The sequence below is a fragment of the Podarcis vaucheri genome, assembly GCF_965113315.1.
Source record: "Podarcis vaucheri genome assembly, chromosome: 3".
NCBI classification, from domain to species: domain Eukaryota; kingdom Metazoa; phylum Chordata; class Lepidosauria; order Squamata; family Lacertidae; genus Podarcis; species Podarcis vaucheri.
This window is the reverse complement of record NC_138761.1, coordinates 106,113,688-106,140,045: the sequence shown is the minus strand read 5'-3', so window position 1 is coordinate 106,140,045 and position 26,358 is coordinate 106,113,688. Positions and strand designations below refer to the sequence as shown.

At 42.1% G+C, this 26,358-nt stretch overlaps 1 protein-coding gene across 1 annotated transcript in view; it reads right to left on the bottom strand.

Annotated features, from left to right (window-relative positions):
* The window catches only part of APOB (apolipoprotein B), a 45,987-nt gene extending 19,679 nt beyond the window's left edge, over window positions 1–26,308 (bottom strand). Inside the window, exons 1-20 of the mRNA XM_082215379.1 lie at window positions 26,174–26,308; window positions 24,305–24,340; window positions 19,228–19,343; window positions 18,483–18,628; window positions 17,448–17,601; window positions 17,106–17,261; window positions 16,107–16,231; window positions 15,899–15,981; window positions 13,951–14,173; window positions 11,991–12,218; window positions 10,445–10,562; window positions 10,182–10,328; window positions 9,394–9,605; window positions 8,284–8,524; window positions 6,717–6,893; window positions 5,879–6,070; window positions 4,596–4,763; window positions 2,714–2,925; window positions 1,867–2,049; window positions 845–966 (exon numbers count right to left, since the gene is read on the bottom strand). Of these exons, the coding sequence (XP_082071505.1) occupies window positions 845–966; window positions 1,867–2,049; window positions 2,714–2,925; window positions 4,596–4,763; window positions 5,879–6,070; window positions 6,717–6,893; window positions 8,284–8,524; window positions 9,394–9,605; window positions 10,182–10,328; window positions 10,445–10,562; window positions 11,991–12,218; window positions 13,951–14,173; window positions 15,899–15,981; window positions 16,107–16,231; window positions 17,106–17,261; window positions 17,448–17,601; window positions 18,483–18,628; window positions 19,228–19,343; window positions 24,305–24,340; window positions 26,174–26,228 (3,094 nt within the window). The 5' untranslated portion in view covers window positions 26,229–26,308. The remainder of the gene's footprint in view (window positions 1–844; window positions 967–1,866; window positions 2,050–2,713; window positions 2,926–4,595; window positions 4,764–5,878; window positions 6,071–6,716; window positions 6,894–8,283; window positions 8,525–9,393; window positions 9,606–10,181; window positions 10,329–10,444; window positions 10,563–11,990; window positions 12,219–13,950; window positions 14,174–15,898; window positions 15,982–16,106; window positions 16,232–17,105; window positions 17,262–17,447; window positions 17,602–18,482; window positions 18,629–19,227; window positions 19,344–24,304; window positions 24,341–26,173) is intronic.
* Window positions 26,309–26,358: the final 50 nt, after the last annotated feature.

The following is a 26,358-nucleotide window of genomic DNA, read 5'->3' as shown; positions in this document are numbered from 1 at the left end:
CCCCATCATCCAGCCTGGACACTGAGGTCCAGCTCTGAGGGCCTTCTGGCGGTTCCCTCGCTGCGAGAAGTGAGGTTACAGGGAACCAGGCAGCGGGCCTTCTCGGTAGTGGCACCTGCCCTGTGGAACGCCCTCCCATCAGATGTCAAGGCAATAAGCAACTATTTTACTTTTAAAAGACAACTGAAGGCGGCCCTGTTTAGGGAAGTTTTTAATGTCTGATGCTGTATTGTTTTTAATATTCAGTTGGAAGCCGCCCAGAGTGGCTGGGGAAACCCAGCCAGATGGGCGGGGTATAAATAATAATTTGTTGTTGTTGTTGTTGTTGTTGTTGTTGTTGTTAGTAGTAGTAGTAGTAGTAGTAGTAAAGCAGTTGTGATAACTGAAAATATTAGGCCTCCCAAAACAACTAAGCAACTGAGTGGTTCTCTGGATTGTGGTTCTTAATTATAAAACAACCCTTACCTTCTAACCAATCTCTGGGCTAAATCACTCATGAATGTACAACACTCGGTCTCTCTCTCCTTGATGACTGACAGCTGACACAAACTTTAAAGCCCTGAACATGGCTTATATGAAAGTTCTATCTGAGGTGTTAAATCTACCATCACTTGGAGAGATACACCCTAGAAAGAGCCATCTAGCTCAAGTTCACCTTGTTTCATATGTATTCATTTCATCAAAACAGATGAAGATTCATCTCCTGATCTTTCAAGGTGATTTATTGGCATGGGAGCTAGGACAGAGATTTTTTATTTTATTTTATTTTGACAGTGAAGAGACGTGGACGCTTTTGCAAATCTTTGCAACTTTTACATGCATCACTAATTGCACAGCCTCTTACCTGCGGCTTGAGCCATGAATTTCAAGGTGTCAACCAAGTCCTCCTCCTCTTTGTTTACTTCATAATTAGCACTTGCTATATATTCCTTTACTTCCCCTGTTGGCTGCAGTTCAATTTCATACCTAATGATGTCAAAATGGAAATATCATCTGTCATTGTAAATAAAGAAAAACAATCATAGTTCACTAGAGGAAAGCACTTCACTAATTAGGTATTGGGGCCAAATAGTTCAGCTCTAAGAGTTTTGTTTTGTTTTGTTCCCCCCCAAAAAATTAAGATGTGTTTGATACTCAACTCAACACAAAAAAACCACCATGGAATCACCTCCTCACATGCAAACTCCTTAGCATTGGCTCTGGCCATGTTACAAAAATATCCTAGGAGTCAGCAAAATAGTAGCCATATAAGCATAGAAACTAGTTCAGACTTCCTTGGCCCTCCAGATGTTTTGAGACTACAATTCCCATCATCCCTGACCACTGGTCCTGCTAGCTAGGGATCATGGGAATTGTAGGCCAAAGACCTCTGGAGGGCTGAGTTTGAGGAAGCCTGGACTAGTTAGTTGCATATATATATTATACTTTCCTCTGGGGAAAAAAAATCAGAAGTAAAGAAGATGGCACACACACACACATCTATAAACATAGCTGTAGTCGGGACACTGTATTCTAAAAATTCATCATGCAAATATAAGATATAGAGTTGGACAAGGAACTTAATATGCTAAGAATATCCATTTTCTTTCTTTCTAGCCCTCGGGAAGGTAAAGAGGAACCTCAATGTGTGTGTGTGTGTGTGTGTGTGTTTGATGCCTGAAACCTGCACAGCCACAGGGGAGGTGCTGGCCAAAAGACAGAGCTTTCCATGACTCCTGGAAGCAGAATAAACGATGTGAAAGAAACAGATACATGAATATTTGCATGCTTTATACAGTCACAGAATCTGACTTGGTGCAGGATCCGGCTGAGACCGAGGCAGCAGAGAAGGCATATGTGTTGCATATGTACAGAGAACCAACTTACCTGGTTTCCCCAGTGAGTGGATAGTAAGGTGCTGTCTCTGTTGAGCTGGCATTGGAGTATTCAACTCGAGTACAGTAACTAAGACCAGCAAAGAAAGATGCGCAAGTTGTCCGGGACTCTCTGTTCTCAATCAGAGGAGGAATCACTTCTGTTCGGGTTGGGGTGACCAAGGTCAAGACGTTGCTTCAAAAGAAAATGGAATGTTTATTTCATGGTCTAGGATTAGGCAGTGGGTGTAAAGAAGAGCCTGTGAATATTGCTCATTTGGATTTAACCAGAAATCTGTAGCAATGCACCTGATAAGCAAATTATTCTTATTACCAGTATTTACAGGGGGGGGGGGAAATAACTTTCATAGTGCAAACTTGTATGTGTCTATGCAGAGGAAAGAGATTTCGGTAGGGCTTACTCCCACCTTAAGTAGGCATAGGATTGCAGGCTTATTATGGGATCTCAAAGCACCTTCTCATCTCATCCCTAAACTGCAAACTGCCCCAACTATTTAACTTTAGCACCAGAGAAATTTAAAACTACTAGAAATGTTCATTACACAGCAGATACCCTAATATTTAAACTGATTCACGTAATGGATTTCACCTTGGAATACTCCCATGCAGAGAAAGATAATGTCTGAACCAGTGGATCATGCTTACAGCCAGGAGCTGGTTTTGTGAAGGCTGCAGCTTGAAAATGAGCCTTGACAACTGTAGCAATGGTTGCTGGGCATTCGCATAACAAGCCTACCCACCAGCTACCTTTCTTGTGAGTGTGGAAAAAGCAGCACATATTTTACAGTTCGAGGGCAATAGCAGAGATGCTCACAGAACTCAAATCCCTCCAACAGTACCTGATACTGAGGAGCTTGGTTGGAGTCTTTGGTGCAGGAATGCTGACCTTCAGCTGCCCAGCTTTCAGTCCGACGTGGGCTTCGATTCCGGACTCATGGTATATGTTGGTGTTCATCTGCACACCGTTTCTAGCAAACACAGGGATGTTCACTCCTATGTGAGTCACAAATTCAACTGCCACGGATGGTTTTGCAACCAGTTCTGCTTGTATCTAGAGGGTGGACACAAAATACAAAAAATATTTATTTCTATCACAGAAGTTTTCTTTTTGATACGGTAAATAGGAGAACAATCCCTTTCTATTCCTGGTGATGGGCAGATTGGCAGTGCATTCTCCTAACTGGTCGGTTAGAAAATAAACTTTGGCTCCTCGGGCGCAATGCCAAACCAGCAATGCACTGGGGGATGGGGACTGGCCACCAAATTGATTTTGCCATGCCATGCTACTTCTGTACATAGGCTTCCCCACAGATGGATGGCTTTTCAGCCAGTTGTGTTCGTAGAGCCCGGAACCACACGCCCAGAGGATGTGTGGATATGATCTGTTCATCAACATTTTTGGAACACAGCTTTCTGATGACATTTCAAGAACCAGAGCAAACATGAGACCAAGTTGCTTTGCTGCACCCATGTGACACACACATACACACACCCCTGTGTATCATTCTCTACTATAGCCTTTCTCAACCTTGGGTCCCCAGATGTTTTTGGCCTACAACTCCCATCATCCCTGACCACTGGTCCTGTGAACTAGGAATCATGGGAGATGTAGGCCAAAAACATCTGGGGACCGAAGGTTGAGAACCACTGCTCTACTAGGTCAGCTCTGCAAGATGCAAAAGGACGCTGTGTGGTCCATTCCAATAAAGTCTTTGAGGGAACTAGAGCACTATGTACACAATTGAACTCCAGTTGCACTCTCCAACCCTGTGGTTTTCTGTAACTGGTATTCAGAAGAATGTGGAGACAGAGCAGAATCATCATGGTTAGTAGCCATTAATAGCCATATATCTTCCATAAAATCCTCTTTCAAAGCAATCCAAGTTGGTGCCCTCCCTGCAGCCAAGGGAGCCTTAAATGGAACCAGATCATTGGCTTCTCCAGCCCAGTATTATCTACCCTGATGGGCAACTCCTGAGTCTCAGACGGGGTGTGTGTGTGTGGCTTGTCTCACAAACTGTATTCTGCAGTTTGACTTGCAGCTGTGAATCCTCATATGTAGAATTGCAACTAAGGTAACCACACACACACAAAAAGAATTTACCTTGAGGCTCAACTCTTGCATAAATTTAAGTCTGAATGCCCACCTGCACCCTCATTGTCATTCTAAAGTAATGTTTTATAACTTTGTAACAGGCCTTGAATTCTTGGCAGGGCAGTGGGGAGATGAGCATATCTGATGAAATCCGCAAGCCCTGACCTCCCTCCCCCAGTTTTATCTAAATCACTACACCATGGATAGGCAAACTAAGACCTGAGGGCCAGATTTGGCCCAATCGCCTTCGAAATCTGGCCCGCGGACAGTCCAGGAATCAGCGTGTTTTTACATGAGTAGAATGTGTGCTTTTATTTAAAATGCATCTCTGGGTTATTTGTGGGGCATAGGAATTCATTTCCCCCCCCCAAAAAAAAATATAGTCCAGCCCCCCACAAGGTCTGAGGGACAGTGGACCGGCCCCCTGCTTAAAAAGTTTGCTGATCCCTGCACTACACCCTCACACCCTTTCCAAAACCTTAGCTAAGGGGTCAATGGGGGGGGGAATCAGGAAATTGCACCACTTGTAAAGTGGTGCATTGCTGCATATTAGCTTAGCAGCCTCAGAACACCACATGCGCCATTTGCCAGCTTCTATAATAAGTTGTAAGCAAGCTAAGACTCACAGTCCTCTGTAAAATTTTCACTTTAGCCTTGGCTCCAGGAGTGGCTACTCCAGAGAAAGCAACCTTTAATGGCAATCCTGCACCTGTTGGCAGCTCAAATTCATTGTCCATGAAGATGTAGTGAACAAAGAGATCGTTGTCAATCCCCCCAGAGATGGCTTGGGCGATCTATGGGCAAAAAGATGAAAGAGTTTGTTAAATGCCTACCACAGACTTTCCCAAAGTAATTCGGAGGACGGTGATGATAAAGATGATGATCATCTTTTTCGTTCTTCAAAGAACAGACGTTTAAAGAATACTGGAAAATGTTTATTGAATATATGGGGGGAATTGTGTACATTTGAAAACATGGGCAGCATTAAGATAAATTCAACGGTGTAAATAAGTTTTGATGGATGTAATAATTGAATGCTGAATGGTTTAGTTTATATAAAATATGCAGGGATTTATGTCATGCAAAATGAACCATGGAAAGAGAAGAAGGGAAGTCATTGATATTTTAAGGTTGTTTAAATGACTATTCTAAAATGTAAAACAGAAAATTTAATAAAAATTATAGGGGGGAAAGATGATCATCATCATTCTCTCTGTGTCCTGTGATATTCATCCAAGTGACACTTTGCTACAGCCTTTGTATAATAATAATAATAATAATAATAATAATAATAATAATAATAATAATAATAATGCTGCATCGAAGATGTATGGGAAATTATTTCAAGCATCTGATTTGATGAAGAAGTGGCTGCAGTGCAAGCCACAGGCCTTCATTATATACCTGAACCCACCCCAAAGGAATGGCCCGTCCCCATGCCCACTCACGACTGATTCCCCAATTGAGTGAGCAGGTGGGATCTACTTCTCCAGCAGCAAGTTCAGCCCAGGGACCTTCCTGAGAAGCTGCCCAAGGGGCTCCCTCTGTCGGATTATGGAAAACGAGGAAATGCCAGTCCGCAATGGCACCCACCAAGAAGGTGAGCGGTCTCGTACGAATGTTGTTGTTTTTAAAAAAGTGTGTTGGGGAGTACAATTTGGATGAACACATTGGTGAGGGCTTCAACCCTTTGGTGCTCTCCCCACTGCAGACCTAATCCAGATCAGGGTGCAATGCTTTTGGAAGAAATGCTCCCATTCAATGATGGTCTGTGTCCCAATGAAAATAGCAGGCCAGGCCCCACACTTTGCACCAGGACCTCAGCAGGAGAGGCCAAGAGTTAAGTTCTCTTTTAAATGAAGGAGACAGAAACATGCACAAGGTGGTTTTCAGCATTTTGAAAATATACCTTCTCGGGCACAGTCTGAAGCGAGAGGATGCTTTTCCGAATTAGATTTCCAAGTAGCTTGAAGTCACTGAGTTTCAAGTAGCCAAGCTCTTCCCCAAACATTCTCAGGTAGGCTCTGGCTTCAGGTGTTTCTTTGGAGGTGATTTCTCTGATCATTTTCTCAAAATTAAGCATGATTCCTTTCATGGGATCCTGAAAAATGTTTTAAAGAAGGCAACAAGTAAAACATCAACCACTGTCATCACCCTCTAGGATCACACAAGGTACTGATGGCTAGCAAAGCCCGTGTGGAATGGACGATCTCATCTAAAAGAGGGATCTCTGCCCAAAATGGCCGTCAATATGATGGAAACATTTCTTACTCTGAGCAGGAAACAAATTTCCTTTAAAAAAAAATTGGTGTTTTCTGTATACTTTTGGTCTTCTTGTCATTTTCATTTTTGAGAGCAGCTCCGTGTACAGTAGACCCTCGGGGTATGTTACTCTCGAGTAACGTAAACTTTGGACTGCAAAAGCAGCAAACCCAGAAGTAATTTTCCGGGTTTCACCGCTCGTGCATGTGCAGAGGCGCTCTGTGCGCCGTGCGCATGCGCAGAAGCGCTCTATCGTGCCGTGCGCGTGCGCAGAAGCGGTGCCTCTGGATACGTATTTTTCAGGGTGCGCGTGAACCCCCGGAATGAATTAAATTCGTATCTAGAGGGTCCACTGTACAGTCTTAGGATAAAATGTGGTTTTCAACCACTGCACCCCACAAAACTTATTCAAACATTGCTACGGGGTTGAAGGGTTTGTTTTAAAAAGCCAACAGCACCATTTCATCTAGAAAACTGTGGAATACCTGATCTTGTGTTCCATCCTTGGAGTACCCAAAATATTTGAAAAGCACTTGAGACACTTCATCTGGCACCTTGCCATCTACCCAATACAAAGCTTTTGTGGCACTGTCAGGGAAAAACCCATTCGGTCCGAACATAGCTTCTAGTGTCGGCTCAAAGCTTTTCCCATCCAAACCGATCTGATGGAAATGAGGAAAAATAAAACAAAGCAGAGTGAGTAATAGAAGAGTATTTTTTTTTCACTTGAGAACTCCAAGTTAATTGGAAGGGGAAAATTCTACAGGTAAGCTGCAAATGCATAAAATAGAGAGTTGAATGAGCAAGCAAGGGTCTAGCTTGCGGGTAATGCTGTCACTTAACTTGACTTCCCCTCAGTTCTGAGTTTTCAGACGTAACACTAATCGTGTGCTGCTGTTATGCTAGGTCATTGCATTCATGAGCATTGTCTTCTGATATCAAGTTGTTAGCAAGACATAAGAGGAGCCTTCCTGGGTCAGACCCCTGAACGGTTAAGTCCAGACAAAGGTGACTATGGGGTGCAGTGCTCATCTCACTTTCAGGCCAAGGGAGCTGGCATTTGTCCACAGACAGCTTTCTGGGTCATGTGGCCAGCATGACTAAACTGCTACTGGTGCATGGAGGACTGTGACAGATGCCAGAGCACACAGGAATGCCATTTACCTTCCCGCCTCAGCTGTACCTATTTATTTACTAGCACTGGCGTGCTTTCAAACTGCTAGGTTAGCAGGAGCTGGGACAGAGCAATCAGAGCTCACCCCATTGTGGGGATTCGAACTGCCGACCTTCCGATCGGCAAGCCCAAGAGGCTTAGTGGTTTAGACCACAGAGCCACCAGCTCCCTTTTAAGGGTCAGAGCAAAAGTCTATCTAATTCAGCATCTTGCCTTCTACCTGACCAATCTGCTGCATGTGAGAAGCTCAAAAGGTGGTTGTGAGGGTGATAGTCCTCCTTCACTGTTTTCCCCCAGTGATTTGTATTCAGAGACATACTGCCTTTCATATTGCAGGTAAACATATAGGCCATCATGCATATTGGCCCTATTTTTTTCATTTTTATTCTTGCTCCAATTGACGACTGGCACCCTGCCATTTCTTGCACCTTTTGATAGCTGAGATCTTGCGAGTGTGCACATGATTTCCAATTTCATCAAGTTGCTGTTATTTTGAATTTTTAACCTTTGTACACTGCTTTAAGGCTGAAAAAGCATCGTATAGAAAATAGTAGCACATAATATAATACAGTCGTACCTTGGGAGCCGAATGCCTTGGCTCCCAATCAAATTGGCTCCCAAACAATTGAAACCTGGAAGTGAGTGTTCTGGTTTTTGAATGGTTTTTGGAAGCTTAACATCCAGCGTGGCTTCCGTGGCTTTCAATTGGCTGCAGGATGCTCCTGCAGTCAATCAGAAGCCACACTTTGGTTTCTGAACGGTTCCAGGAGTCAAATGCATTCCGTTAGAAAACCAAGGTACTACTGTATAGATACATGAATACGCTGAAGTCAATAATAGCAAGCAGATTGAATTAAATGCTAAGAAAACTGTTGTACCTCAAACACATCTATAGGATGCAGTCCAGTCAACTGCAGTGTAGTTCTTAGCATGGATTCCTTAGGTACATAGCTGCTTGAATCAAACAGCAGGTCTCCTTCCAGTTTTCCTGAAATTGGACCATTGGTCCATGGCAGAGACAGCGTCTTGGAAGCCTGATAATTTTGTGAAAATCTTCGGAAGTCCTTGGCTGGTGGAACCTGGGCTCCTTTGAGGGCCTCATTAATTTTTCCTCTGAGCCTGATGACATTAAAATAGAGTGGCAAAATTATTAATACAATATTTTGTACAATATTCAGGTAGAATTCAGCTATGGTAGGTTTCTGGCATAAAAACTCCATTTAATATATTTTTTATTCGCATCTCTTTAGGGAACATTATACTTAGTGGCTTAGAGTTCTGGTGCCTTACCTCAGCAAAAACCAATGGGACTAACGGGAATCTCACAAAGAGCTTGAAATGTCAGCTTCACAGGACCAAAACTATAAAGCACCCTCACATGTTGCCACATATAAAATGGGGTTTTGGTCTGGGAGCCAAATTATATTGCAATTCTGGTGATGGTTCAAAAAAGGCTAAAATGGCAGCCCACTAGCCCAAACTGGTCCCCTTACTTGAAATTTAGTGAGAGTCTTCCTTCTTCCAATATAGCTGATTCCCTTCTAATTCAGCAACACCACAGACCACAAAAATTGTGTAGCAATTTGTGCCATTATCCCTTTGATTACAACATGGCTGGAGGGGGGCATTCTAGCTCTCACACACACCTTAGAAGTACTATTTTTCTAGGAAAAGAACTCACTACGAAGTCCTCCATTGTTCTCTTATAAACCTATAGCTCAGTTGGTAGAGCGTGAGTCTCTTAATATCATGGGTCATGGCAATGGTACCCACCTGAGAGGTGCCAGAGCTGAGCTCCAGTGAGCTCTGGCTGAAAAAAAGCCCTGCACCTTAGTCAGGGATAGCCTGGTACCCCAAAATGAAGAAGCTGGCTCCTACTAGCCTATGTAAATATCTACCTTATGGACTCTTGATTTAATACGATTATTCCATTAATCGTAGGTAAAAAATCTGAAGCTACATCAACAGATTTTAAAACAATTACTTACAATTCAGTGTAAGGGTCTGTCGAGTCTAAGATGTTGGAAATGTGGGAGGCTACAAAGCTTTTCACTTGTTCATTCTTGTCCTTCTGAAGACTTTTAATGACCTTGGAAATGTCAGATGAGGAAGGGTTTCTCATCAGCATGAGATAAGCTGCCAGGCGTTTCTCAACTGGTGAAGAAGCCTCCTGGAAGACCTTGACTAGAACCCCTTGGTCCTGTAACAAGATGAACAAAGTAAAGTTAAAGAACAAAAAATGGCAACTAGAAATGGCTTGACTTCTGATTTAGGAAACAATTGAATTTCAGTTCTCATTTCCGCACACAACGTTTATTTTAATAATGAGTGACGCTGTTTGAGGTCGATCACAGCTGTAAAGGTTATCTTCAATATGATCACCAGTGTGATTCAATGAGATTCCTGCTTTTAAGTAGGAGTGTACCTCGGGTTAAGAACTTTACCTCAGGGTGAGAACAGAAATCGCACGGCGGCAGCATGAGGCCCCATTAGCTAAAGTGGTACCTCAGGTTAAGAATGGTTTCAGGTTAAGAACGGACCTCCGGAACAAATTATGTTTATAACCAGAGGTACCACAATAATAATAATAATAATAATAATAATAATAATAATAATAATATTCTCTGACATCGCTACATTTAGTATATAATTAGATTCCACTAGTGCTAATTTACACAAGGTCTGCACAGTTACTAAGAAACAAAATGTGATTTGTTTGATTGTTTAAAGCATAATTTTATGGAAGGGTGGGGAACATGCAGTACATTCTGTTTACCTCAGCAGTGATGCTCATTTTTCTCAGTGCCTGAATGGCTGCTTTCTGGACTGCAGGTGATGCTACATTACTTCTAATACACATTTTCAGAGACTGTTTCACATTGGGATTGGCTTCTTCTATCACTTTTCCCATATTGCCAATGGCCTGTGGATCACATTAAAAAAAAGGTGAATATAGGGGCTTCCCTCTCCCAGCCAGGGAATACGAGCATGCAAACAAGGGCAGATGATGCATTTTTAAACTAAAATACAAAAACATACCCTCAGGGTCAGGTAGGTGAGTTCCTCATCTCCAGAGCATTCATTGCTGATCTGTGACACCATAAAATTAGCAACATCATTTATTTCTTCTGTCACTATCCTGTTGTTGTCATAGAATCTGGAAGAAAGGGAAATCGTATCAAATATTTTTAAAGCTGCTAAGCCTCAGATTTCTCCCCGATTTTGTAGATCACAATTATTATTTTTCTTCTGCCGTATCTGGTTAAATATGTGCTATTAAATACAAACTGTATTTATATGGCTGACAGCCTATCAGTAATTCAGTAAAATTAATCAATTCAACCTATACACTGAAACTTGCATATGAACAATAGCTTTCATGGGGAAAGCACATATTCTTTATTTTTACACAGTGAGTGATTATGGAGCTGGTGTATTCCATTCCATTGACTGCAAGGGGAGAGGGATAAATACCCCCACCCCAATAAAAAAGAGCAAGGAAAAGCCATTGCACCAAGCTGGTAGGGCTTAGAAAGGGTGGTAGCTCTGCCATGGAATTTCCTCACCGCAACCATAGCTGTCATGCTTCAGGGAATTGGCTCCCCCCCCCCAGCCCCCAGGCCCCTGCCTTGGCAGTAGATAAGCAGAACAAAGGAAAAGGAGTCTTCTTACCAGTTAGAAACTTTAATGATCACAGCGAGAGAACAAAGAACCCATTTCCTAGGAATGGTGGTGCTCCCAATTAAGGATCACACCCCCTTACGTCCCTAGTCACCCACGTCACTCCTACGTCTTGTAACCTGAGTTTGTGCCCTCTGTGCTTTCTGTTCTGCCACTTTCTCAGCTCTTCTTGATTTTGGAGAAAGCGGGTGAATGCTTTCCAGAGACAGTGAATCTGTTTACTCTCTATCTCCCAGTGCTTCTTCTCCTAGCTGTTCCCCATCCAGTATTTCCCAGCTTCTGCCTTCTGAACTATGCCCCTCTGCAAACCACTGATCCAAATCTATACTGTGCTCCTGGGAAGACTCAGGATCCGGATCTGGAGCAGGGAGGGGGCTCCCCCCATTCCTCCTCAGTGCAGCCCTCCTCAGCACGGCCCCTGACAATAGCACTGCTGTCAACCAGCTAGTAGGGACATGGGTGGTGCTGTGGGTTAAACCACAGAGCCTAGGGCTTTCTGATCAGAAGGTCGCGGTTCAAATCCCCGTGATGGGGTGAGCTCCCATTGCTCGGTCCCTGCTCCTGCCCACCTAGCAGTTTGAAACCACGTCAAAGTGCAAGTAGATAAATAGGTATCCCTTCAGCGGGAAGGTAAGCAGCATTTCTGTGCGCTTCTCCGGTTCGCCAGAAGCGGTTTAGTCATGCTGGCCACATGCTGTCTGCAGACAAATGCCAGCTCCCTCGGCCTATAGAGCGAGATGAGAGCGCAACCCCAGAGTCGCCCACGACTGGACCTAACGGTCAGGGGTACCTTTACCTTTACCAACCAGCTAGTTGGCTAAAGGTCTTTTAGACAATGCTGCAACCACATTACATTCCTTAAAAAATCAATTTCAGGTCATAAACGCACCCAGGTGCCACATACCTGTTGACGGCGTGACTCAAGGCATAAAAAGAAGCTCGGCTTGGGCGATACTGGGCCGCGTTGAGGATCTCCCGTATCCTTTTCGTGCAGGGTGAAGGCAGCAGCGCCAGGCTGTATGTGACGGCATCCAGTACAAATGAATCGACGTTGCCTGTCCGCAGGACTTGGAGGATCGCGCCAAAGCACTCCGGGGTACCGCACTGAGTCAGAGCCTGTATTGTGATCGAACTGAAGGGAAACAAACCAACAAATTTCAAACCCGACGCAAAGGATTTGGCACCATCGTTACGTCATCCATACACAGCCATTTATTGTTATTTCTGGTACTTCTGCTCCTGTTAACTTTTATATGTACCCACCACTCCATAGAAATGTGCCGATAAATGAAAAATAATGGCCATGTGTGTACACGTACTAAATTATCATAACACAGCAGATGTTGTGTGACACTTTGCCTCCAACCAACCCTCCCCAGCCTAATGGAAATGGGGTTTGGTGGAGGCAGCATGTTTGGGATGGGTGAAGGACTGGGTAGAATTGAAAGATGCAGGAATTTTGTACTTAGAAAGATACAGCCGAGCTTTTGGATGGCATAGCTACCTGTACTATGATAAGGACTGGAAGAAGTTTAAAGTTTACCTACAAAAATATTGTAAAATTTATGAATGTTGAAGGCTCTGAAAATGAAATGAAGGGGTTCTAGCGATTAAGATAAATAAGATTATAAAGGGAGGGACTAAGGTCTAAAATGAATATTAAACGATCTTGCTGAACTAATTTTTAAAATAGAATACAAGAAGGGAAGGCGGGTGGAAGCAAAGAGAATAAGGTTTTGAAAGTCATTAATATAAAAGAGTGTTCTGTTTTTATGCTAATTTTTTTCTCTGTATTTTTCTTCTTTTTTGTCTTTTTGTTTGAATTCTTGATGTTTGTTGTTTATTTTCTCTGCTTTTTGTTGCTTTTTGTTGACGTTAATTCTTTGGAAAATCTTCATAAAATATTATTATTAAAAAAAATACTATGATAAGACTAAAGTGAACAAGAGAGTCTTCAATCATGTGATCAGGAAGAGCCTCTATAATGTTTGGGCAAGATATAAAGAACTTTGAGAAAGGAAGACCCCCATGTTGGCTATCCCCAATGGAGGCAGTTAAAAAATTAAACATGGGGGGAGGGAATTGGGGAACATCCAAAGATCTCCTTGAATTCAAAGACTTTTAATTTAATTATAAGACTTTTAAAAGGGGAAGAATAGTTACAGATTGGTTTCAGTGTTTTCAAGTGAATGGGATGGAAAAGAGAGAGGATGTATCAAAGGGGGGTGGGTCTGAATTTGAAAAAAGAAACCATATTGGGGAATAACAAAAAAAAATCTAAAGTATATAAAATCTTGTTAGAATGGGAAACTAAAGATGAGCTAGCTAAGGCTGCGATTATACACTGGGCATCAAGATATTGGACATAATATTAAATTCTCGGCTTGGGAGAAGTTATGGAATAGAATGATAATTTTTTCGGCTTGCTATTTGATTAAGGAGAATATATTAAAGATGCTTTATAAGTGGTATCTGACCCAAATCAGAAAGTCCCTTATTTTATTTTCAACTCTGTTATGAACTCAGTGGCCTCTTGAATTTTGATACCGAGAAGAAAGGTTTCGTTCTGGATCATGGGTGTATAGCTGCTAACGAATAGATTTTGCCAACGAATAGGACAATGAGTAAATTAGACTATCGGATGGAAGGTAAATGTTTAATTGTTGTCCTTGGGACCTCTGCAAAACCATGTTGGCCAATATTCTTTCTCCCACACTTTTCCATGGTGCATACTCTCGACTTCTGTCTTCCCATTGCAACACCTGAACAGTGGACTATTGCAACAAAGATTTTGACCAAACAACCAGTGAGCTGCTTTCACTGTGACTTCTTCCATATTTACTCAGTTCCTGTTGATAAAATACCTGGAAGTTTCCATCATCTTTGGCACCAGAGGACCCAGAGTAGCATTGTGTAAGCCTCTCAGTCCGGTCACAAATCTGTAGAAGAGACTGGCTCTTTTCTGGTTCTGCTGGGAGACGGACAGTTTCTGCAGTTCTTGAAGGACTCTCAGAACAGCATCGCCATGCCTGTGGGATTTGGCCTCCACACTCTCTGAGGACAAGCCTCTCTTTACCAGACCATTGACTATAAAGAAATGCATGTTATATATTTTTTTTTAAAAAAATGCTTTTTATTGAGTTTTCTTTAACACAAACAAAACAAAATAAATAAATACACTAATGTTCTACAATCTTATGTACACTTATTTTTCAACTCTCTATAGAGCACGGACTTCCCTCCATCTCTTCAGAGGTTTTCATATTAATCTTTCCTTTTTTCACAGATTCTTAACATCCTCCTGTCCATGTCATAAGATTTATTTTAATCCTACTACAGTCTTTAAACTTCTGCAGTTATTACGTACAGTATATACTCCACAAATTTACTCCATTCACTTCTGAACTGTGTTTCCTCTTGGTTACGGATTCTGTGGGTCAGTTCTGCTAATTCCACATATTCAACCATTTTTGTCTGCCACTCCATTAATGTTGGTATTTCCTGAGTTTTCCATTTTTGGGTTACTAAGATTCTGGCAGCAGTCATAGCATACATGAATAATCTCTGATCTGCTTTTTTTATTTCATCTCCTATCAACCCCAGCAAAAAGGCTTCTGGGTTGTTGTTGTTGTTGTTTTTTTTGGGGGGGAGTATATTTGAACAGTTTTTTCAATTCATTGTAAATGATATCCCAAGAAATGCAGGTTATCAGAAGGATGCTGTATGTTTGCATTTCTGGGACACCCTCAAAAAAATAATGCCTTGCAAAATATAAACAAGCTGCCCTAGGCTGTATCCCACAGTGACTTAGTGCCAATGGAAAACACTGGCATGAGATCATCTGTTTTTGTTGACCTACCGTACCTACTGCAGATCCTTGGGCTCTTCAGAGATCCCTGGGCTCTGCTTTTCAGAGTTGAGAGACCCTCTCAATCACTATAGGCAATGGCATGGAGGGTAGAGACCATTGGCAAAAATTATGCACTTTGTCTTGTGCCAGTGGCATTGCTTTCTATTGGAGAAAGGTCACCATTGGATACAACTTTTCATCTTGATCTTACATACACCCCTGGGATAGCTCAGTCAAGAGAGCATGAGACTGTTAATCTGAGGGCTGTGGGTTCAAGCCCCATGTTGGGCAAAAGATTCCTGCATTGCTGGGGGTTAGACTATATGACCCTCGTGATCCATTTCCAACTCTACAGTTCTATGATTCTATGATCATTTTTGAATAAACAACTCATCCATACATTCTCAGTGTTTCTGTGATGAAATCAGCTCGTATTGGTCATGGGGGTTATTTTTTTATATAACTACCATTTTCAAAGAGTTCAAATTATCAGGTTGTGAAACAGCAAAACCTTCATGCTCCCCAGTAAAAAATAGCCTCATTGTGACAAAATGTCAAGTAATTTCTGGCCTTCCGAGCCCTTCAAAACAACCTTACAAAAAATGGAAACTTTGAGTTAGCATGAAGTTCCCTAGTTGTCTTTTCAGAAGCCCTACATTGTGTGGTGCTCATCTGATGGGTACGGTCTCAGGTCATTCATATTATCACTGGTATGTGAAACCCCTTTGCCTGATAGGTTGGGATTTTAAACACAGACGGATCCAGGAACATGCCTTCGTCACAGCTGTACACACCACAAACATAGCATAGGTTTCTCCTTTTTTCTTTATATATTGGGAAATTGCATGTAGCCGGTGCTTAGCCTTTCTCTACATCTGTGAGTTTGAACACTTAAAATTCCTTGCATTACATAAGCCCCATAGGAAACAGATCAATCCGAGAGAGATTTCTTAAAGCCTTACCATCTATGTCTCTGTTGTTGGTTTGCACGGTGTTTTCAAGTTTCAGAAACTGTTTGACTTTGGACATCATGCCATACTGTTGTCTAGTGGGCAATAAGGGGGAAAAGAAACATTTTAAAATGCAAAGTTGTATACAACACGCGTGTTTCAACCACAGCCTATAACCCTAATCGGGAAGGGGTCAAAAGAGACACGACATGGAACCTACTTGTACGATGAAGGGAGGAATAAGTGCTCTTCCGTGCAGGTTGCCTCAGCTACGTGCTTCTTCGCTGCATCGATGGTGTACTCACAGTGCTGTTTGCTGCTTATCAGGGTGGACATTGGCGTATTCTGCAAAACACAAGGGTGGCAGAGTTAACTTACTGTTTGCCCTAAAACAAATTGCACTGTAGCCATTCCCCTCCCCCTGCTGTACTGTCACCTATATTGGCCTGCTAAGTGTGGCAAGGGGGACTGGCCACTTGTCTACTTCCCTGTATTTCTGATCAGGTGCGTCTCTGATCAGGTAAAAATGCTCCTCATTGCATGGCAGGATCATGCTAGCCAAGCAGTTAAATGTACAATGTAATAAGTTAGCACTTTACAAACGCCCAGGTGTCAATAACACATACACAATCTAATTCCAGAGGCAGAATCATCTAATGGTTGGATTTTCTTGTTCCAAATGGAGGGCCTCTATTTCTTCTCCTCCTTGCCCCCAACCCATCATGCCTCAGTTTAACCTGTGTTTTTCTGCATAAGGCTTAGGCTCACTTCATTATTTCGGTGAGGGCCATTTCTCCTACCTAAGAATGAAGCAACCTACAGAGAGGATTTAACATCATAAAAATACTTTCCTTCTTTTATTTTTAATTTAATATCCAGCCTGAGGGAGAGTTATTGGTAACTTACAAACATGCTTTCGCATTGTGAATCTTGGTCATATAATAAAATTGTTTTACCACTCTAGGGTTGGGAAAGACTGGTGTCAGGGGCTCAGGAACAGAGGTACAGGGGAGCGAAACTGGACTTCAATAAAGACTTTTGTATATAACAACGAACTGGCGTTGGTCCTTTGTGAGCTGGGACCTCGGGCAGCTCTGACAACTGGTTTCCAGTATATTGATAAGCTGGAAGTCAAGCTTTGCCTGTGATGATAATAATATCCGGATGCTGGTAGTATCAGAAATACAGGCTAGTCTAATTCTCATTTCATGCTCCTTACCAAGCCTTTAACGAGGGCAAGTGGGCTGACATAATTTCTGATGGGGCTGAAGTTTTCACAGGATTTCAGGTTTCTTCTGACTGCAATGTCTGCCGCGTTGCTGCCTTTCCTGCTTCTTATTTCAATGTCGCTGTCGCATTTCCCATATACAGTATCCTAAGGGGAGGGAAATATACATATTGTTTGCGTCTCCAACATCATTTGAAGCCTAACTGAGAGACTTCCCTGATGATCCAAGGTTGGCTTTTCCATTGGGAGAAGGTCCATTCGTCTTGGCCATTCAGCTAGGTTTCACTACATAGATGAAAGGAAAATAAAGTGATGCATGACTATGAAATTTACCATAGAGAGTGTTTGGGAATTGGCATCTGTCTCCATGGGCGCCATGAGAGCCGAGATTATTCCTCTCTTGATGTTGAGTATGTGCATAGGTTCATTGTCCTCAGGGTACAGCTGGAAATTCTTCCCATCTTGAACACTGAATTTCAGCGCATACCTGTGCAAAACAAATAAAAACAACCTTTAGGGGAAGAAATGCAGATGTTCCAGCTTGTCAATATTCTTTTCAATTGTGGTGGCACTTTGGGACACTCTATTCTACTCCATTCCATTTCCTCTCCCCTCCTGACAGCTCTGTGATTGTGTCCAAAAATATGATTTCAAAAATCCTAAAGAGATAACTAAGAGGTGAGCATTTAGATTTGCTCCAGTATCTTGTGTTTTAAAATTAACAATTCATTCTCTAATTGCATCTTGGAGACACCACTGCTCTGTGTAGCTGCTATCATTCTCGACAAATGGCAGAAATTACAAGAACTATGGCCTCTGAATAATACTTGTTAGGCTAACAAGTAGATAGAGGGCTGACATGCTCATGTCTAGCTTGTGGACTTCCTCCAAGCATCTTGTTGGCCACCATGAAAACAGGAAGTTGGAGAAGATAGGCCTTTGGCCATTATCACCAGGACTCTACTTATGTGTTCTTAAAGGTAAAGGGACCCCTGACCATTAGGTCCAGTCATGGCCGACTCTGGGGTTGCGGCGCTCATCTCATTTTATTGGACGAGGGAGCCAGGTCATGTGGCCACCTTGGCGAACCAGAGCAGTGCACAGAAATGCCGTTTACCTTCCCTCCGGAGTGGTACCTATTTATCTACTTGCACTTTGATGTGCTTTCGAACTGCTAGGTTGGTAGGAGCTGGGACCGAGCAATGGGAGCTCACCCCGTCATGGGGATTCGAACTGCCAGCCTTCTGATTGGCAAGTCCTAGGCTCTGTGGTTTAACCCACAGTGCCACCCGCATCTTAGGGCTCATTAAATATCATTTAATGTGTTCTTAGGGCTCATTAAATATCATTTAAGGCAGTTTTTCTTACTGGGACATGTCAGCAGCAAACTTATCCAAGTTCCTTGACTTCTTCAGTATAGGCCTTCCCTCAGGGTCAATTCCAGACACCTCCCGGAGGGAGCAGTGGCTTGTCCTGAGGATGAAATTGCATAGTTGTGGGACTTCCAGCTCAACCTGAAACAGAAAGAGTGCGATATAATCCGACACAAGAATTTCTGCAACCAAGTAAATTAACTGCAGGTTGAGGGATTCTTATTAACCAGTGATAATGTTCTCTTAGTTTCGGGTGAATGGCGATGCAGTGTCAGCAGAAATGATACAGGTGGCTTGGGGCAAATAAACTAGCATATAAGCAGGAATGGTTTAGAATCCAAATCAAATGGGCAACCTTGTCATTCCCAGATGGTGGAAATGAGAGAGGCTGGTGTTAGGGGCTAAATATTCAAGGGCCTGGGGTCAAGAAAATAAATAATAGAGATTGATGTAATAGAGATTCAGAAGTATTCTCAGGCCTCTACCAATAAGTAAATCTTGTTACCAAAGAACATAACCTGCTTGTTTTTGTCTAAAAATGCAGTCGAGGCCTAGAGTCAATAACTGCAGCCAGCCATCTTCCCAAGCAGATTTTGGGGAGCAACTGTCTTCACCTCCAAATATTAAATTTCCACTAACCACAGTACTATTTGTATGTACTTTGCCACAGAGACCCTTGTCATTGTTCATGTGTCTTTCTTAAATATTTCTAATTGGCATTGTTCCTTCTTCCTTCTTACCTTACACTGAATTTTGGAGCCAGTGTGTGAATCTGCCGTTCCTGTTACGCCGCTTGCTGTGTCCGCTTCATAGTTATAGACATATTGCCTCAAGTGCTTAAATCTGGTTGTGTCTCCTACAAGGCGTACATGAGGAAGTAGATTTTTATTAATTTTTGCATACATCTACGTAGGTGTAAAAACACTGCGGTATTCTCTTTCACACTCAAAGTTCCTTTGACTGCAGTCAGAAACTTGAATGAGGAAATGGCAATAAACTATCAGTGCTGGATATAGGAAACTATCTATCTATTTGTATCACACTTCGGTATTTGTTAGTTAAATGGCTCTGGGTGGTGTGGTAAAATGCAATCAACTTTTAGGAGTGATGTGAAAGTGTTTTAATTAATTGATGGATTGTCCAGAAACTAAAGTATATGGCAGAGAAATGACAAATTTAACAAGCAAGGTATCAACAGTATTAGTATTATAAGAATTTCCATAGAACTGTCACTGTGTGACCTACTTAATCCTTCTTGTCTCCTTTAATCTCACAATAACCTTCTGAGGTGGATTAGACTAAAAGATAGTCAAGTGTAGTGTTGTGGTTGCTGTGCCGGATTAGTACTGGAGAGACACTGGTTTAAATCCTATGCAGCTGTGAAACTCACTGGCTAACTTTGGACTGGTGAACACCCCTTTACCTAAACTACCTCACAGGATCGTTGTGATAAAATGGAAGAAGATCTATGTATATCATCTCCAGTTTCCTTAGAGAAACTACAAGCGATAACAAGTAAGCTTCGTAAATGCAGTCCTTTTTGCTGCTTGCGCCAGTTTATAAAGTGAATCACACTTTGGAATGTTGCAGCCAATTCGTGTTCTGTGATTGAAATCTATTGCATATCCCCAATTTTTTTAAAATTTTTTTTGAACAACTGCATTATATAGATACAGTCGTAACTTGGTTCTCAAACATCTTGGTTCTCAAACGCCTTGGTTCTCAAACGCTGAAAACCCGAAGTAAGTGTTCTGGTTTTCGAATGTTTTTGGGAAGCCAAACATCCGATGCGGCTGTCGGCTGTTGTTTCTGGGGCACCTGCACTAATCAGAAGCTGCGCCTTGGTTTTTGAACATTTCAGAAGTCAAATGGACTTCCAGAATGGATTAAGTTTGGTGCTTTTGTTTTTGCTATTTAATTTGCATTTTTGTTTTTGAGGCTTTTTTGGTTAATTTGTTTTTGTGACTATGTAGAACCCAATTCAGCTGCTGATTCATTGATTGTGTGACTGTGGAAATGGATAAAAGCCCCGCATCCAAACAATGACTTTCATCAGTGCAGGTAAGAAAAAATAATAATTTAAATTTTTATCACCTACAATACTGTCTTATTTACTTTATAGTACAGTACATTGATTATTGCTTTCATTTTATGGATCAATGGTCTCGTTAGTTAGTAAAACCCATGTTAAATTGCTGTTTCAGGGGTTGTTGTTTTTAAAGTCTGGGACAGATTAATCTGTTTTGCATTACTTTCTCTGGGAAAGCAAGCCTTGGTTTTGGAACAGACTTCTGGAACAGACTAAATTTGAGAACCAAGGTGCCACTGTAGTAGGTGGCACAGAACAACCTTTGTGTAAGGTGTGGACTGGTTTTGGACTGTCTCATCCGTCCGCCCTCAACACCACAGACAGCATATACCACACCGTCCACAAATAGATTTCAAACCACTGTTCTGGGCTCTTCACAACTTTTAGGGCACCTTTCTTTCCCTGTCAGTCGAGAAATGGAAACCAGACAAAATTCAACACCATTTCACTATGATTATAAGGAGACAAGGACAACAAAATGAAGGTATCCCTTCAGAGTGAATAAATGTAACTGGGTCCCCCCCCCCAATTGAACTTTTTGAATTTGCTGGTGTGTTGTTTAAATTCGTTAATATGCTGGCGTAATACAAAACAGAAGCAGTATTTTCAAGCAAGAGAGATACAAACACCTGCATGTTAACTGGAGTCCTGAATGTGCTCTCACATGAACAGAGGTCCTGAGGTGTGGATCCCAAGGGATGGGTGGAAAATAGGAAACCCACTGCACCCAGACCTTTGAGAACTGGACTTTTGCTACATGAACACAATATTGAAAAGAAGGCCAGCACACTGAGTTCTAAAAGTGCAGCTGAATTCTTGGGGGGAACTCACTCCAGACAGTCCCTTTCTCTGCAACAAGCAATTGGTGCCACCAGCTCCAACCGTTTGCTCATCTGCACAGATTTTTGCTCATTGCAATTACTCTGCAGCCCGCTGTTAAGTAAGAGGATCTCTGGTTCCAGGCCTTCGCCAACAAACCACTTGGTACATATGGATGACTAAGTGAAACCAATCAACTATTAGCGTTTCAGCCACCAAACTGACATTTAACCATATCTAGTCCCATAGAGGTCCACTTACACCTCTAGGATGACACTAGATCCTGCTCAACTGGCTCATCCAGACTGCCTTTTGTGCCAAAGTCTGAGCTTCAAATCTCCATGTCTGAGTATTTGTGGGGGGTTTTATCCCAGCACCTTCCCTGGGAAAACCCGGGTATTACCACTGAATTGGAGCAAACGGCAATTAGGTTTCTGCAGATTGAAGTTTGCTCCAATTCAGTGGTAATATGTGAGCTGTCCTGGGGGAAAGAACCAAGACCAAAAAACCCCAAAACCTGCTCAAAAACACTGGGAAGCACAGCACAAAACAAAATCCAGATGAGCCCTACATTTTACACAAGCTCAGCTAAATTTTACTAGGAGTAAACCTATTAAAATCAATGGACCTAACTTAGTCATGTCCATTAATGTCAGTGGGCTTACTCTGAGTAAAACATAGTTGATCACCACCCAAGACAACTTTTTCCTATGCTCACTATATCACTGAGCTATCCAGGAGAGAATCCCACCAGATGTCAAAGAGAACAACAACTACCAGACTTTTAGAAGACATCTGAAGGCAGCCCTGTTTAGGGAAGCTTTTAATGTTTGATGTATCATAGTATTTTAATATTCTTTTGGAAGCCGCCCAGAGTGGCTGGGGAAACCCAGCCAGATGGGCGGGGTATAAATAATAAATTATTATTATTATTATTATTATTATTATTATTATTAGTAGTAGTAGTAGTAGTAGTATTTACTTTACTAATTCCTATGTACTATTAAATTTAGATACAACACCTGTAAAAACTTTGTTTTTATGAAGGTATATACACAAAACAAGATAAAACTGAGAAATGCTGCAAAATGCGTAACAATTCTCTAAGCTGGGTTGGAAAAAGTAAGTTTGGCAGCAATCCTAACTAGGTCTGTCCAGAAGTTTGTCCCGGCACCAGATTTAGGGAGTGCGGACAGCTTTCCCGCACAGGGCACTAAGCGCAGAGGACACAAAATTGTGAAGATCCATAACTGAGAAGATCTATTTGGGGGCGTCAATTTTTGGCCTAGCATAGGGCTCCATATTATGAAAGATTACCAAAGTTCACCCTGGTAGGACCTACTGGATTCCATGGGGCCTAGATCCATGTAAGTGGGGTTATGACTGCAGCCTAAGTCATGAGTCTCTGCAGACGGCGCTAAAACACCATATTAGGAAAGCAGAGCTTATCAAGGGACAGCGAGAAAAACACCAACTCATCAGATACTTTGACCCTCAAAATGAACATCAAGTATCTAGCCAAGGAGTTCAGGACAAACAAAGTATTTTACAAAGGTTGCTCATAAAGACTTCCTGATCCCTTGACCCTGTCATTCTCAGGCTACCCACTCCAATGTTTTATTTTTCAGCAAACACAATATACATTTTAAGGAGTGTCTGTGATTTGGGACATTTGCAAGCCAATGGTGACAGTCAAAGGAAGGCTACCTACTGCCAACATTCACTGAGTTTTCAGGCATTCAGAAATGTTGTCTGAAATTAATGGAATTTGCATATGAATGTCAAAAACACATCACATTTCAGACATTCACCAAGCCATTTTGGTACATTCTGATATTTGGGGTAACACTAGCTAAGAAGTAGACAAAGAGTTCAGTCATTTGTATATCTTGGATAATACGGACATGATTTCTCAGATCCACGCCTGTAACCCCCACTCCACCATAAAGAAATGAAAAGTCGGCTGACAAGAAGCAAGGCAAGACAAAGGGAACCCATGATTAAAAGAACCAAAACTGCTGCCTTTCACAACCATGTTGGAAACTACGTTTCTCCTTTACAGTTTCTAAGTGCAAAAGCGTTTCGCACAAGTAAGGATCCCATAATATAATGGTATCATTTTGGGGTCATGTTTTACAGCAGGGGTCCCATGGGCCCTCTTGCGAAGCAGAGAAACTGTTGTAGGTATACCACACACTCGCCACAACCAAGAACACAGAACAACCTGTTCTGTAGGCTACGGAAAAGTGCTTCTTTCAAGCTAACTTCAGCAGTGGAAGGAGGCACTGAAGAGTCACAGGAAGCCTCTGAGATCATATGTGTGCCTGCAAGCACCATGCTGGTGACTGCTGTTTTAGAGGAAGGGATCAGGTAGGCATATAGGCATGCATGTAATCCCCCCCTCCATGCACACAAACCCGTTTCACAACATATTTGGCAGGTATAAGAGCCAGCAAAGAAAAAATATTGATTGATTTTATTGAATTTATATACCCACAGCTCTCAGGGTGTTTCACAGAATACAATCAGAATATAAAACCACACAATACATAACCCCCCCCCAAAAAAAACCACTGCCCAATAACCGCCTGATTCGATCATCTCTATTGACCCCCATTTCCTGTTTTGGATAGGCTGTCGATCTTTACAATTTTTGAAGTACATCACACACATTTATGCATTTTGTCTATATTTGTCATCTTCCCCACTTCCTGACCCCCAAACCCCAGTATCAATTGAAGCTAGAAATACTGCTTCGGGGAGTGAATGGTTAGTAGCCCCTGCTATCATCCCTTTCTAGCCAGTTTGTTTGCATCATATGAAACCCAATCCCAAGAATTCATTGGGCAGAAGTTTTAAGAAACCAGGAAGAGAAGAAGAGCATAAAAGACCAGATAAAAATTGCTTACTTGAACAGCCTGGATTTGAATTTTCAGGCCCATCTTCTGTAAAATAAATTAAAACAAAGGACAACTTCAGTTCCAATTATATACCAGAGGAACAAAATACAGTACAGTCGCCATATAAACATGCCTTTTATTGCTGCTGACCCACTTGAGCAGAAAGGTTCACTCAAGCAGTTTGTGAATTTAATGATAAAGATGCGTTGACTCTGATTTTTGTCTTTGCTAACAAGTAGACAATTTATTGTGCTGGTGAGGGATAATGCTTTAGTCTGTAAAATACAGACCTTCAAGAGCAGAATGGCTGGTAAATGAATTTATTGCAAATTGTCCTCGTCAATAACTGTTCTCCATCAAAATATACATTCTGCCTCAGGCTGCTTAGACAACTGTCTGCTTTGAAAGGGTAAGTGCTGTTAAAATATGCTTCCTTTCCAAAGGCTGTTTTGCTATGAGAATGAGTATGTGATTTGCCATATGCTTCTCTGTCTGAAATGTTGAAAAGATCCATTTGTGTAGTGTAACATGCATATCAAATTGCTGATGAATCCACATTGTTGATCCAGAGAAAGCATTGAGTTACACTGAACATCCAAACCCAGTGGAGAACCTGATCCTGCTAAAGTGCTATTTTCTTTAGTGAGTGAAGAAGAATGCAAAGCTATTAGATGCAGTCCCACTTTCTGAAGAATTCAGGTCCACCAAGCAGAAAGGGAAACTGAACCCAGAGGCAAGAACATCACTGTTTTTCTCCAAACAATGGGACTACTGAAGCAACTTTACATCCCAGTCTGAAGCATGCTGACAGAGCAATCCTACTCAGAAGTAAGCCCCACTGAGTACATTGTGTGTGTTCGAAATTCCCAGGTGATCGGTCATAGGACCATAGCCTTACTTTGAGGTCAACTGAAATCCACAGAGGTTTCATCTGGGGAAAAAATGTGTTTGGGATCAGGATGCCAGCCTGCAGTCCTGAACCCAGTTCCATTTGTTTGAAGCCACTGACTTAAATGGGACTTTAAAAAGCAAAGGTAGCAGTGTTAGTTCATTCAAGGGGAAAGCTCTCCAAAAGCAACGGTTGGGCAATACCCTTGTTAGGACTGAAGCCCAAGTCTTTCTGTGTTTATTCTGATCCTAGTGGGTCTTGCACCTTGGTAAATGTGTTTAGGATTGCAACAGCCTGATGGCCCAGTCCCATGCATGTTTAATTCTCTTCTCAGAAAGTGTGCATAGGGCTGTTGCCTCAGTGTGTGTCCTTGGGACAAGATTGTAGCTTCATATTTCATCAAATGCTCTACACAGTGACTTACACCGCTGGTTTAATTCTTAAACTGTAGAACTTGGGAAGCTCATTCACTATTTGGTTGTTTCAAATAAAGGTATTTTCCAATTAATTACGGGCTTTGTATTATGGTCCAACACATATTCCTTTCCATTTACTTTTTTTGATAAATGTCATAAGCCACATTGGAGACTCTGGTTTAAAAACAACAGCAGCAGAATGCACTCTAATGAAGACACGAAGGAAACTTTCAACAGACATGTATCTCTGTCACCAAATGCCATCTAACTTGTCACACCGCAGCTGACAAAACCTCAACCTCCTCCTTAAAGCGGTAAAAAGCTAAGTAAGCAGAAAACACAGAGTGCCTGGTATGTGGAATGAACCAGGCATGTACCAGCAGAGTGAGCATGTCTAGATCAGACTTGCATAGATCCACAGTCTCATCAATAGATAACCATCCCTTATGGGAGCAACGGGCCATTGCAGTAGTCTATTCACCACTTCTCTATTAAATGCAATATCTAGGGACTGTCTTCAAAAGGGAAGACCTTTCCGCTCCACCTCCACGCTAAATGGCAGAAGCTACTTACGTGCCAAGGCAGCACTGCTGAGCAGCAGAAGCAGCCAGAGCTGTGGGGGTCCCATGTTGACCCTGTGGCTGCTCTGCCCTCTCCTCTCCTTCTTCTCCCAGTCCAGCGTCAAAAGAGAGTCTGAGCGTCCCCACTTGGACCTGCCTTTAAATAGTCCGTGGGAAAGCAGCTGAGCCAAACGGTTT